Consider the following 14,530-nt stretch of genomic DNA (forward strand, 5'->3'; position numbering starts at 1 on the left):
TCACCTCATCCAGTTGGCTTTAGTCTCATCTGACCCATCTATGGACTTGTAGCGGTTGTTTTTGTCCACAATCTGGAAGACAGAGAGACAGTCTCAAAATGGGCATCTTTGAGGGGTGGGCTCTTGCGTCCCCAGCCTCCTCCCCAGACCAGGGCCCAAGGCCACCACCCAGAACCCTCCCTGCGGCCTCCCTTCTAAGCCCCCATTGCTGCAGGACTGACCGGAGCTGGGCAGGGATCCCATCTCCCTCCTCTGCCCTGAAGGAATACCCAGCACATGCCAGCAAGTGGCATTGCCAAGAACATCACATTGCAACAGCAGCTGAATTCAGGCGTTCCTCTCTACGGTTTCTGCAGGAGACAGAGGCTGACACCAGATGACCGGGCATACGTGATTCCAGCGGGTCCTTCCTCTCCCCAGTCTCTAAACATTCAAGAACCTCTGGGGTTCGGGGTGGACCCCTTCATCTTCCAAAAACTGTCTGTATTTCATCACCATTTTTGAATCACAGTTCAGCTGGATATGGAATTCTAGACAGATGAAGTTTATTTTCTTTCAGAAAATAAAGACTGCCAGAAAGGCTGCCATAGGCTCTTCAGCAACTCACTATTAGTCTATGTTGTTCTTTTGTGGGTAATCCATCTACAGTAAATTCTAAGACTTCCTTTTTATGCTTGATTTTCTGCAGTTTCACTATGTGGTTTTACAGTGGAGATTTACCTTTTAAAATTCTCATTACTTGTCAAGCATATTACTTGATTAGGATTTATACCTCCTCTTCAACTCTGGAAAATTCTGAGCTATTATGCTTTTGAGTACAGCTTCTCAGTCATTTTCTTTAGTTTCTTCCTGCAGAATTTCCATTAAACACATACGGTCGGAACCCAGTCTATTCTCCAGGTCTCACAACTACTCTTTCAGAATTTTCCCTCTACGTCTTCCTGGGTGGTTCTCAGAGAATTTCTTGGAACGCTCTTCCAACTCATTCACTCCCTCTTTGACCATGTTCATTCCAGAGTTTATGACTATTGACGTTTTCCCTTTCTTTCTTTCCTTTTTAAAAGACTTTTAATGCAATTAATATTTTTCATTCCCAGAAATTTCAATTAGTTCTTTTTCACACTCATCTTTTCTTATTCTGCCTCTTTTTGTTTCATAATGCTGTGCTCCTTCTTTTTCTAGCAGCTTTATTGAAATATAATTAACATATAGTATGTCATGTGATAAAATTTGACAAATGTATATACCATAGTCAAGATAATAAACGTATCCATCACCCCTAAGAATTACTTTACGGCCTCTGGGATCCCTCACTCTTGCCTCTCTCCATATCTCCCATTCTTAGTTCCACAGGCAACCAGGGAGCTGCTTTCTGTCACTACCAATTACTTTGCATGGTCCCTCCTGCTGCTGTTGCTGCTAAGTCACTTCAGTCGTGTCCAACTCTGTGCAGCCCCATAGATGTGGTCCGTAACTTTATACAAGCAGAATCAACTGGAAGGCATGTCTGCCTTCTTTCACTCCACACAATTATTTTGAGATTCGTTCCTCCTGTGTGTGTGTGTCAGAGCTCATTTCTTTGTATTGGTGAGTAGTATTCCATTGCTTGGATAGGTCACTATTTTTTTTAGTCTACCTATTGCTGGACATTTGGGTTGTGGCTAGTTCTGGCTATTACAAATAATGCTGCTAAAAGACATCACTAGCAAATCTTTTTCTTTTATTGGAGTAGAATTGCTTTACAATATTTTGTTAGTTTCTGCTGCACAAGGAAGTGAGTCAGCTATATGTATATATATATTCTCTCCCTCTTGCACCCTCCTCCCATCCCCCACCCACCCCCCCCTAGGCCATCACAGAGCACCGAGATGCCCTCCCTGAGCTTTACAGCAGCCTTCCAGCAGCCGGCTGTTTTACGCATGGTCGTGTGTGTATGTCAGTCCTGATCTCTCCGTTCGTCCCTCTCTCCCCTTCCCCACTTTGTTCAGACGTTCCCTCTCTACACCTGTGTTTGTATAAATACAGACACTTGTTTCTGTCGGGCAAATACTTAGAAGTGGAATTGCTGGGACACATGGTAAGAATATGGTCAACTTTTAAGAAACTGCTAAACTGTTTTCCAAAGTGGTTGCACCATTGCATATTCCCATCAGTCGTATGTGGGATTTCCAGTTGATCCAGATCCTTGCCAATACTTGGATGAACTGGCTTTTTTGTTGTAGCCATTTTGACAGGTATGAAGCAGTATTCAATGTGGCTTTAATTTGCATTTTTCTGATGACTAATGACACTTAAGTATCTTTCTGTGCATTCATTTGTCAGCTGCATACCTTGTTTGGTAAAGTGTTTATTCAAATCTTTTGCCCATTTTTAAAATAGTGGATTTTTTTTTCTTACTGTTGAGTTCTGAGAGTTTGAAATGGACTTCCCAGGTGGCGCTGGTGTTAAAAAAACCCACTTGCCAATGCAGGACACATAAGACACGTGGGTTGGATCTCTGGGTTGGGAAGACTCCCTGGAGGAAGGCATGGCAACCCACTCCATTATTATTGCCTAGAGAATCCCATGGACAGAGAAGCCTGGAAGTCCAGAGTCACAAAGAGACACAGGAAGCAACTTAGCACACGTGCACAAGTTTGTTTTTTTTTTTTAATGCATTTTGGATATAATTCCTTTATCAGAATATGGCTTACAAATACTTTCTTCTAGTCTGTGACTTGTTTATTCACTCTCTTAACACCATCTTTCTAAGACAGAGGTTTTAAATTCAAACAAAAAATGCCAGTCTTATTCTTCTTAATGGATGTTATCCTTATTCTTTCTTTGAAGATCCCGAAGCTGTGAGTGTTAATGATATATTATCCCTTTCATCCATAGTAACAGAATCCCTGGATTATAACTGAGCACCTAGCTATCTGTAATAACAGAATACATTTCTTGACTTCTTCTCTGGCCAAGTTCTGGCCAATAGAGTGGAGGTGGAAGTGTCATGCGTCATCTTCCTGAAAACTTCTTTAAAAGACAGCTGATATATACCCTTTTACCATCCTGCGGCCTGGAATGCAGATACAATGGCTGGAGCTCTAGCTATCACCTTGGACTATGAGGCTATAATAATCCAAGCATTGAGACAGTGACTAGCTGGATCAAGCTAGGTTCCTGAGGACTTAATTCAGGCTCAGAATTTATTCATAGAAGAACACAATTCCTGTTTTGCATGAGCTACTGTTATTTTGAATCTCACAGTCAAACCTATTCCTGACGGTTCCTAAACAGTTGTTTTAAATTCATTTTCAAAAAAAAAAACCTATTTTTATATTTTAATTAGAGTGAATTCAATTGTCATTGTTTTTGAAGGCTCTCTTTGTAACATTAATTTTCTTCATTAGTTTTGGAGGTTTGGTCCAGAGGCTCATCTTGAATAAGAGTCTGTCTGCCTATTGCTTGCTTTTTCTCATTTTAAGCAGTCAACCTGGCACCCCTCTCCACCTCACACAAGACACTTCTATTTCGTAGCACCCCTCAGGAGCTAAAACTGATGGCTGTCTCTGCCTGCACTGGATGAGAGCTCTATGGGCCTTTGTTTTCAGCGCGGCAGTCACTTTATGCTCCTCTCTTTCTCCCTCTCTTTTCTTCTCCTTCATCTGGGGGGAGGGGGCTCAAAGCATGAACTCTCCGTCCATCTGGATTGGAAGCCCCACCGCCTCCTTCACACACACCTTCTCTAACTATACTCTTTCTTTGGATATTTACATCTATTCCCACACTTTCAATTTGTTCACTACTCACAGATTTTCATCTCAAGCCCCAGGCATGAATATTTAATTTCCCACATGACATGATGTCTTACTAGCAGTTCAAACTCACCTCAGACCCCACCTCTAAGCCTATTCCTCTCTTTTTCTCCTTCAGAGCATTTGAAGCCACCACCCACTCAGATTTCAGAAAGAAAGCCATCCCCACCAAACCCCAGTGAACTGTACACTTTAAATGAATGAAGGGTATAATATGTGAACTATTATCTCCCAAAGCTGTTAAAAAAAAGTCATCCTTCATGCCTATTTTTTTAATGTATTGAAGTATAGTTGATTTGCAATTTGTATGTAATTTCCTCTGTGCAGCAGAGAGTCATATACATACACACACAGATATATATATCTGTTTTCATATTCTTTTCTATTATGGTCTATCACAGGATATTGAATATAGTTCTCTGTGCCATATACAGTAGGACCTTGTTGCTTTTATCCATCCTATACATAATAGTTTGCAGCTGCGAATCCAAAACTCCCAGTTTGGATTCCCTCCTCCAGCCCCTCCTCCTTGGAAATCACAAGCCTGTTCTCTATGAGTCTGTCTGTATTTTGTAGATATGTCCCTTTGTGTCATGTTTTAGCTTCCTCGTGTAAGTGGTATCATATGATATTTGTCTTTCTCTTTCTGACTGACTTCACTTAGCATGGTAATCTCTAGGTCTATCCATGTTGCCGCAAAGCATTATTTCATTCTTTTTTGTGGCTGAGTAATATTCCATTCTGTCAACATGTATGTACTACATACATATTTACTTTACTTCTTCATCTCTCAGTGGACATTTAGGTTGCTTCCGTGGCCTGGCTATTGTAAACTGTGGTACTATGAACAAAGGGGCCATGCCTTCCTCTCTTGATCCCTGGTGTCTAGTCCCTCAGCATGTCATCTGAACCTGATTTCAAAACTACTCCTGTCTCCACTGCTTCCAGCCATCATAACTCTCCTCAAGACAATGACAAGAGATCCCAACTAACCTCCCAGTGCCATTCTTAACTCCACTGATTCTCCTCATGGCAGCCAGAGAAACCTATTAATGTAAACTTTAGAACATGCCACCCACCAGCTCAAGAAGGCATTCACTGTACTTAAAGCAAAATTCATACTTAAGGTCATCATCTTCAACGCTTTACCATCTGGTCCCTGTCTACCTCCCAACTCTCTCAGGCCTCTCTCTCCCCCATTCACTCTCGCAGCCACTCTTTAAAAAATAATAATCATGAAATAGTTCAGGTGTTGAGAAATTATAAAGAGCAATGCAACTGATCACTCTGTATCCATCAGCAAGAGCCAGCAAAAATGACCAACAGCCAATTCTGTCCCGGACCTCTATCTCCCCTAGCATCAGAAAAATACACAGATGTCACTGAAGACCATCTCTGCCTCTAACTCACTCTCTTTCCCACCCTCCTTCCAACGGTAACTACCATCCTGAAGCTGGAAGGGAGCCTTCTTGATTCTTACTATTCCAGGACTTTTTCTAAAAAATAACACACACAATTGCTGCGCATGTTTGTAAAGTTTACAGAAATGGCACCCAAGTGAATGTGGTACCCTATGGCAACTCTTTTCCAACAGGTTTTGTGTGGCTGGTCCCGTCTTATCTTTTGGGTCTTGGTTTCTGTCAGCTCCTCGGAAAAAGCTTTTCCTGATCTGAACCTCAAGGAGGTTCTCCTCTTCCACACCCTGACCTCCACACACCTGCCCCTCTCAGCATTATCTCTAAACATCATCCTGCTGCTTCCTTTGAGAGACCTAACTGCAGGGTTTGTCTACTTGTCCATGTGGTAACTGACTGCCTCCTTCATCACACCAAAAGCTGATGAAAACCAAGCACATGGCTATCTGCTCATGATTGTGGCCTGGCCCTGGTCCCTAACACAGGCCATGGCATGTGGTAGAGTCCTAGCTGAGTGAATGATCCGATGAAGAGCCTTTTAAATAACAAGCAAGCTAAAGGAAAAAAAAAAATTATATAGGGTTCATACTCAAGTGAAAAGGAAAAGAGTTGCCAGAACTGGCTTTTCCTGGTTACCGAGACCTGACTGTGAAATTTTCCAGTCTCGCGAACCAGCTGTGAAACACGGTCATAATTAAAAATTAAATTATATGAACTTACAATTCAGTATATTCTAATTTCGAATAGGTAACAAATGCCCAAAGCTTCCTAATTACTTTACTACATTTCACAATGTTGATGTTCTTGAGGATGTTGGCATCTGTAGAGTAGAAATACTATAGATTAATTGTCAAATGACAGCTCTTCCCATCTGCTCATTTAGTGCCTTCATGTTGGCGGTCTGAAACCAGACATGGTGGGAGCCTTGACACCAAGGAAACCGGCACACGTATTCCCCACCCTGACCATCACCAGCAGGCTGTTAACTATCTGCCAGCACATCACTCTGTGTTTATCTATGCACAGAAAGCCTGGGAGACGCACTTCAAACTCATATCTGGTTACCTCTAGAGGGGAGGATAGAGGGGAGGAGGATGCAGCTTTTGCTTTCTCTATTTTTGAGACTTTACTGTCTCCATGGTTTAAAATTCATTGACAAAAAGAGAAAACATGCAGGCCAGGCCTCCCCTCCCCTGCCAGTCTCCCCAGCTGACACCCCAGTCTTCAAGGACCTTCCCCAGGAATCTCACGGAACCATGTACGTTATCATAATATTAATCATCCGTCATTAGCACTTTCTGACTGCTCCTTTCTCTCCGGGGTGGGGTGGGGGGAACAGAAGCATCTGTAGGTCCCGAAGCCAGCTGCAAGAATACCTAGTGGGAAGTGACAGCCATGGAGCCCGAGGCATCGGCTGGAACTTCAGCATCACCACTGACAAGCTAAGTGGCCTTGAGCAGGTGACTTCACTGGCCAGCCTTCAGTATCCTCATCTGTAAAATGGGGAAACCAACCTTGCAGCCCTGCCATAATGATTGATGTGAAAGGCACTCCATAAACAGTCATGATTATGTTTATTAAGGGGACCAAATGTCAGTTATGATTCACTCTGGGTGGTGGGAGGTTTGAGTAAAACTCCATGTATTACAACATATAGTTGTAAAACTATATGCATTATTGTTGTATAGCTACATGTATTACAACACGCAGCTATAATCAGACGTTTTGCAGCCTCAGCTGGGCTGAGAGTCCTGGGTGGGAGCTGTGAGGGACTCTGGAGCTCCCTAAGATCTCTGTTGCTAGGTTCAGATCCCAGGTTTGCTGAGGGATGCTTCCTGATATATCTTTCTTTTCCATCAGTCAGGTTTTTCTCCAATCAAGGATTCATCCATTTAGCAAACATCACCCAGGGAGCAGCTACACGGACAGGCTCTGGGGATAAAATGGTGATCCAGGAATGCAGTGTCTTTGCTCTCGCAAAACTCACAGTCCAGCGGACATGGAAAGAGGCCACTGTGCTGTCCTGCGGTCAGAACTATGGTGGGGAATTCTGTGGAATATGGGAGCACAGAGCTGGAGCCCTGTAACTGGTGGTCATTGAGGACTTTCTTGGGAGGTGTGGAATCTTAGCTGAAGTTTTGGAGAAGAAGAGGGTGAGGAAGTTCTAGTGGAGGAAGCAGGGGGTGAGCAGGATCACAGAGGGTGTTCAGAGCACATCATGTGCTACTGATGAGCCCCCGTCATCCAAGTCGAGAGCAGGCTGTAGACCTCAAGTCCTGGGACTGAGATGGTCCAAAAGGGCCAGCCAGGGCCAGATGCTCAGGACCGGGCCCCAGGAGACTGGTTACCAGCATCCTCCCTTGCCTTATCCCTCAAGGCCAACTCCTTGGCCACTCTGAATTCTGTACTTCTTAGACCAGCCCAGGCTCTGAACACTGTGATGTGAGAAGGACTCTGACAACCTGGGTCTGACCACAGAAGGCAGCCAGCATTGGAAGAGGATCCCTTAGCCTGGAGAAGAAGAGGCCAGAGTAAGCAGACACGTCTTTAAATGTAGGAAGGACCCTCACGTAGGCATCCCTCACTTGAGGGACGGAGGCCTGAACTCGGCATGAGGAGTGTGCATGCGGAACACTCCTAACATACATGTTCTAGCATGCAGAACAGTCCTGCCGTAGCACAAGCAGCCTTGTGAGGAGGTGAGTTTCTTGTCACTGGGGGTATTTAGGCTGCCATCTATGGGGTTGCACAGAGTCGGACACGACTGAAGCAGAAGCAGCAGCAGCAGCAGGACAACCCACTCTCAGGGGAGCTGAAAAAAGAATTTTCCCACTGAGTGGAAGTCTGTCCTAAATGACCTATAAAATTCTGTTTAAGGATTTTATGATTCTACGTGGGCATACCCTCAGAAAATAATATAAAAAACATGAGGTTTGCCTCCCTGCAACAGGCATGGGTCCATGTAGACTAGAATGTTATTTCTGACCATGGTAATAACAAAGACATCAGCCTTAAAACATTATCCACTGCCACTGATGGAGTAACTTCACTGCGCCAAGTACTCTGGTACCCTTTCATGAATTCTCACAACTCAATGCAGGTAACAACTATTATTCCCATTTTACAGACTAGGAAACTGAGGTTCAGAGCCAGTAGGCAGCTTGCCTGAGGCCACAAAGGAAATGTGTGGGGCACCTGGAGTTCAGACTCTGTAGGTACAGCCCATGCTCTTAAGCACTCGGCGGCATGACAGATGTCAGCCCAGGCTTCCCTGGATGACCTCATGAGAATTAATCAGGAACGTCCTGGGGTCCTCTCTGGACTCCCGGCTTTGCTGCTGGTTTGAGCAAATCTGCTACAGAAAGATGGGCAATTTAATAGGGAGGAACAATCTGCTTTGCTGCAGAACGCCTGCCACCATTGACGACTCACTGCTGGGTTTCTCTAAATGGTGCCATAACCAGATGCTGCAGAGATTGGATTTTTAAAAACCTGATTTGCTTGCAACTTTCCAGGAACCCACTGATTCCATAAAGAATTCTGATTTTCAGCTCTGCAGCTCCTCTCAGGGCAAAGCAGTTACAAAAATGATTTGTGAAGACATCGACAGTTGACAAAGCTCTCTCACACAGATGCTCCTCCCAGAGGCCCAGGAGGTTGACAGCATCACCTCTGCCTTCAGTCACCTCCCAGGCTGGCAAACTGAAATGCAGAGAGATAAAGAGGGTGACCTTCCCAGGTGGCGCTAGTGGTAAAGAACCCGCCTGCCAATGCAGGAGCCACAGGAGATGCGGGTTCAGTGCCTGGGTCGGAAAGATCTCCTGGAAGAGGGCATGGCAACCCACTCTGCTGTTCTTGCCTGGAGAATCCCATGGACAGAGGAGCCTGGCGGGCTACAGCACATAGGGTCTCAAAGAGTTGGACAGGACTGAAGCGACTTAGCAGCAGGCAAAGAGGCTAACCTAGACATGAACTTGAACTCTGGCCTCTGCTATGCCCAGAAACACAGAATGAAGAACTTTTAAAGAGGCCTCTGAGATTATTCAAGCCATGGGTTCCTAACTTGGTGTCGATGAATTCCCTAAAACGTGGACAGCATTTTATGAATATTGGTATATGAGAATTACCTCCTCGGTGACTAAGGAGGCTCAAGAACCACCATCTAACCCATCCGCACACCTCCCCACCACCATTTAACCAACAATGGAATTAGTACAGTTGGCCCTATCTATGTACCTGGTTCGATCCCTGGTCAGGGAACTAGATCCCACAGGCTGCAACTAAAGAGATTCCCACATGCCACAAAAGACCTGGCACAGCCAAATAAATAAATACACTGTTTAAAGTATACAGGAAGGGAAGTGTAGGTCATTTGCAAACACTGCAGCATTTTATATAAAGGACTTGAGCATCCATGGATTTGGGTATCCATGGAGGTCCCTGGCACCAATCCCCATCAATTCTGAGGAAAAACTTTACATGTTGCTTTTATTATTCTAATTATCAAATTTCAAAAAGGCCCTGGGGACCTGGAAAATGAGGTATGCTTACACACAAGCACAAACTCCACGTCTGTAATCTCACTCACCACCCCGAGTCAGTCCCGAGACCCACGTGAAGCTAACTGGAGACGATCAGGCTGCAGTGTGCTCGTCACCTGCTGTGCACCAGGCATGCAACAAGCACGAACACTCACAATTCAGGGGGGATGTTCCCTTAGACTGGGGGTCTCCACTCGATGGACCAGAGAAACAGAGCTCAGAGAGAACGGTGACTAGCCCAAAGACACACTTCCCTCAAGCGGGAGGAGATTCCAGAGCCCTGTCACCACTGCAGACACCTCTTCCCTTTCCAAACCCCTCTGCTCTGCCTGGAAAGGGAACCGGCCCTGGATCCAGCCGCAGAAACGACCACCCCCTACCCTGCACACACTCGGCCTCACTCCCTGCGGTAATAAATCTGGCTGTTGGAGAAACTGGTGAAATGAAGTCCTTGGGCGAGGACGTGAGGACCAGCGTGAGGAGACTGGCCTCCTCATTATGCCTGACACGAAGGTCTCAGGGCAAGGGTTAGGGAGAGAGCCAGGAGAATCTGCCCATCTCGGGGGCAGTAAAAATGCAAATAAGAATGGGCATGGTGGACTCCCCTGCTGGTACAATGGATGGCAGCCTGCCTGTCAATGCAGGGGACATGGGTTCGATCCCTGGTTGTGGTGGATTCCAAGTGCCTTGTAGCAGTTAAGCCGCTGCACCACAATTACTGAGCCTGCGCTCTAGAGCCCTCAAGCTGCAACTACTGAAGCCCATGCAGCCTCGAGACCGCGCTCCGCAACGAGAGAAACCGCAATGGAAAGTCCACACACCTCAACCGGAGAGCAGTCCCCACTCTCCTCAACTACAGAAAGCCCGCACGCAGCAACAAAGACCCAGTGCAACCAAAACAAATCAATCAATCAACATTAAAAAAAAAAAAAGATTGGGCATGTCACTGAGAGAAACTAGCTGGAAACAAACTGTGTACCTCACGCTACAGATCTGAAAGCTTCCCCAGGGGTCAGTGGTAAAGAATCTGCCGGTCAATGCAGGAGATGCAGGTTCGATCCCTGGGTCAGGAAGATCCCCTGGAGAAGGAAATGGCAACCCACGTCAGTGTTCTGGCCTGGAGAATCCCATGGACAGAGGAGCCTGGTGGGCTGCAGTCAGTCCATGGGGTCATGAAGAGTGGAACATGACTGAACCAACAGACACAGGCTTTCCTCGTGGTTCAGACAGTGAAGAATCTGCCGGTCAATGCAGGAGATGCAGGTTCGATCCCTGGGTCGGGAAGATCCCCTGGAGAAGGAAATGGCTACCCACTCCAGTATTCTTGCCTGGAGAATCCCATGGACAGAGGAGCCCGGCGGGCTGCAGTCAGTCCACAGGGTCGCGAGGAGTGAGGCACGCCTGAGCAATTGAACAGCAGCAGCTCTGGGCTTGTGACTGAGTTGGCACCTGCTGCTGTTGCTGCTGCTGCTGCTAAGTCGCTTCAGTCGGGTCTGACTCTGTGTGACCCCATGGACAGCAGCCCACCAGGCTCCTCCGTCCACAGGATTCTCCAGGCAAGAACACTGGAGTGGGTTGCCATTTCCTTCTCCAAGTTGGCACCTGTGGGAGGCTGAACTGGTCCAGCTCTTGCCCTTCCCTGTCACCCTGGCCATGAGACTCTGCACTACACTCTGTCTTACAGGGGGCCTCTAATTCTTCACTCCTTGACTTTGGGTTCGGTCATCTGACTTGTTTGGCCAATGGGATGGTAACAAGCATGATGCAAACACAGGCTTGACATGGGCTTGTGAGACCCTGCCTCCAGGGCCTCTGCCTCCACAGAAGAAGAGCTTCCCCAGGGAGCCCCTGGCGTCTGGGCCCAGAACAGACACACTTGGAGCAGACCTGGCCCTCAGTGAGGAGCCAAGTTCACCCTGCGCCTGGAGGCTGAGCAGCACAGCAGAGCGCAGCTAAACCAGCCCAACCACGGGCAACCAGCGGACACACCAGAATCAGTGAGGAGCTGCAATCAACCAGCAGACACTCAAGCGAGGATAAACGATTGCTGCTCTATACGCCAGCGCCTGCAGGCTAAATCCAGCCTGCCACCTGTTCTGTACAGCCCACCATCTGAGAATGGTTTGTACATTTCTAGATGGTTGAAAATAACTCAAAAGAAGACTATTTTATCATGTGAAAATTACATGGAATTCAAATTTCAGCCTCCATAAACAAAGTCTTAGAATACACACACCTCTGGCTGCTCTGACACTGTGATGGATCACAGAGTTGAGCAGTGTGATAGACACTGCTTGGGCCACAAAGCCTAAAAGACTTACTACCTGGCCATTTACACAAACATTTACAGACCCTCATTCTATTGCACTGCATTTGGAGGTAGCTTGTTACACTGTAACAGCTGACTGACTATACAATTATTACTACTTGCCATGAGCTAATGAAACAAGAACAAACTTTCGCATGTAAATAATGCATTCTGGCAAAGACTAGGAAACACTGTGGCAGTTTATTAACCAAGGATCTCCCCGTGTTTTAAATAGAGACAAACATACGAAAAAAATAAAAGTGTCACATAGCACACAAAAGCAGAGAGGCACGCCAAATTCAGAAGAATCTGTGTCGAAGTCGTCACTATCGTATTCACCCTATAAACAGCGATTTAGTTTCAGCAACGCATGATCCAACACAGGACACTGATTTTGTTCATTTGAATTACGCTGGTTTGTGTAGTTCTGTTCATTTTATATTTGTAAGTTTGTCTTGGTTTAATAGTTGTTTTCAAAGCTGTAAGAAATGTTGTGTTTCTTTAGTTTCTATGTTTAAACCTTTTAAAGTAACTTTAGAGTAAAATTAATGTAATCATAAACAATTGGGACTCCAGAAATGATAAATGCAAAAGTCAGACATGACTGAGCAACTGAACTGAACTGAAACGATAAAAGTCAGACACCTGACCAACACGTCCTTGAAAAAATGTTCAGCATCACCAATCATCATGGAAATGCAAATTAAAACCACAATGAGATATCACTGCATACCTGTCAGAATGGTTTTCATCAAAAAGACAAGACATACCAAGCGTTGACGAGGATGTGGACCAAAGGGAACCCTTGAGCACTGTTTCAGGAATGTAAATTGGTGGAGCCACTATGGAAACCAGTACGGAAGCTCCTTAAAAATTTAAAAATAGACCTGCCATATGATCGACGAATTTCACTTCTGGGTATTTAACCATAGGAAACTTTACACAAAAAGGTATGTGTACCCCCAAGTTCACTGCAGCATTATTCAAAACAGCCAAGAAATGAAAACAAACCAAATGCCCACCAACCGATGAATGGATAAAGAATATGTGGATAGATCTACAAGGGAATCGTTTTCAGTCATAAAAACGAGGAAATCCTGCCATTTGCAATAGCATGGATAAGCCTTGAGGGCACTGTGCTAAGACAAACAAGTGAGATCAAGACAAGTATTATCTGATCTCACTTACATGTGGACTCTAAAACAAAACACAAACAAACCCCGAACTCTTAGAAGTAGTAAATAGATTGATGGTTGCCAGAGCCAGAGGGTGGGGGGGTTGTTAAAAATCGATGAAGGTGGTCAACATAAATTAGTGCTGGGTATGTAATGTAGAGTTTGGTAACTACAGGAATATATATAGTAATATACATAGATTTCTTTTAAAAAGTGGCCTCAATATAACACAAGTGAGAAACAATTGCAGTAGAAGTGCTGAGGAGGTAAGGAAAGTTGAAGGCCAAGTTAGCAGTTGGTTTATATTGAAAATCCAGAATAGTTTTTCATGCTTTATTTTTGTTCCATATAGTAGATTTTAAGAATTATAGACTCAGTTCCAGCCAAAACTAGTTAACTAGAGTATTATATTTTTTGTGGGGATATCTTTGGTTTGGTTCATGATTTAATAACAAAACTACCAGCATTTACAAAAGTTATACAAGTCATGCCATTTAATGCTTCTGACATTAAGAGGAACCTTAGGGTTGAGGTCCATATTTCCATTCCTAGAAAAGCTGACACTGTCATTCAGCAGTGTTTTAAGATCCATAGCATCTTAGAACGTGAGAAAAGCACCTTTTTTCTAGCATCATCTTCCACTTTTCCCTCTCAGTACACCTTGCACCTCTATCAACCTATTACAGGGTACCCTGTGCCCTCTTACCATTCCCCACCTCAACATTACACACGTGCCCTTGGACCTTTGCACATGCTATGTCCACTGCTTGTGATTCCGTGTTCCCTCGGTTCCTGACCCCACTGGTCACTCACTTCAACTCATCCTTCAAAGCCTAGTTCAGGCTTAGAAGCCAGGACACCCCAGGAGCAACGTGGACATCTACTGCCAGAGATTTGATGTCTAGATACTATTTCTCACTAAAACACATTAGAGCTCCTAAGAGAGATGGCTAGAACATCTTCTCTGGGACTCTGCTGGCAGTCCAATGGTTACAATGCTGTGCTTCCGCTGCAGGGGGCAAAGTTCAATTCCTGGTCAGAGAACTAAAGATCCTGCATGCCCTGTGTTGGGGAAAAAAAAAAAAAAAAAAAAAAAAAACTTTGCACGAGAAAGTAAGGAAAGACTAAAACAAGGACAAGAAGCCAGCCTGAATGGGTTCTTGCTGGCCAACTCTAGGGCAATTTAAAGCTCAAAATGTATAATGAGAGGGATGGACTATAGCACAATGAAGGGAAAAAAAAAAAAAATCCGTGAGTCCATACTGGTAGTAAAACTAACCTTAAGGGATGGGGTGGG

General features: G+C 45.0%; 1 protein-coding gene across 3 annotated transcripts in view; it reads right to left on the bottom strand.

Annotated features, from left to right (window-relative positions):
* LOC102190340 (zinc finger protein 862) overlaps nt 1–14,530 on the bottom strand; it is an 86,455-nt gene that overhangs the window by 25,143 nt on the left and 46,782 nt on the right. For all 3 annotated transcript variants that reach the window (XM_018059201.1, XM_018059202.1, XM_018059200.1), the window contains exon 5: nt 5–72. In XM_018059201.1, the coding sequence (XP_017914690.1) occupies nt 5–72 (68 nt within the window). The remainder of the gene's footprint in view (nt 1–4; nt 73–14,530) is intronic.

This window comes from Capra hircus, chromosome 15 (genome assembly GCF_001704415.2).
Source record: "Capra hircus breed San Clemente chromosome 15, ASM170441v1, whole genome shotgun sequence".
NCBI classification, from domain to species: domain Eukaryota; kingdom Metazoa; phylum Chordata; class Mammalia; order Artiodactyla; family Bovidae; genus Capra; species Capra hircus.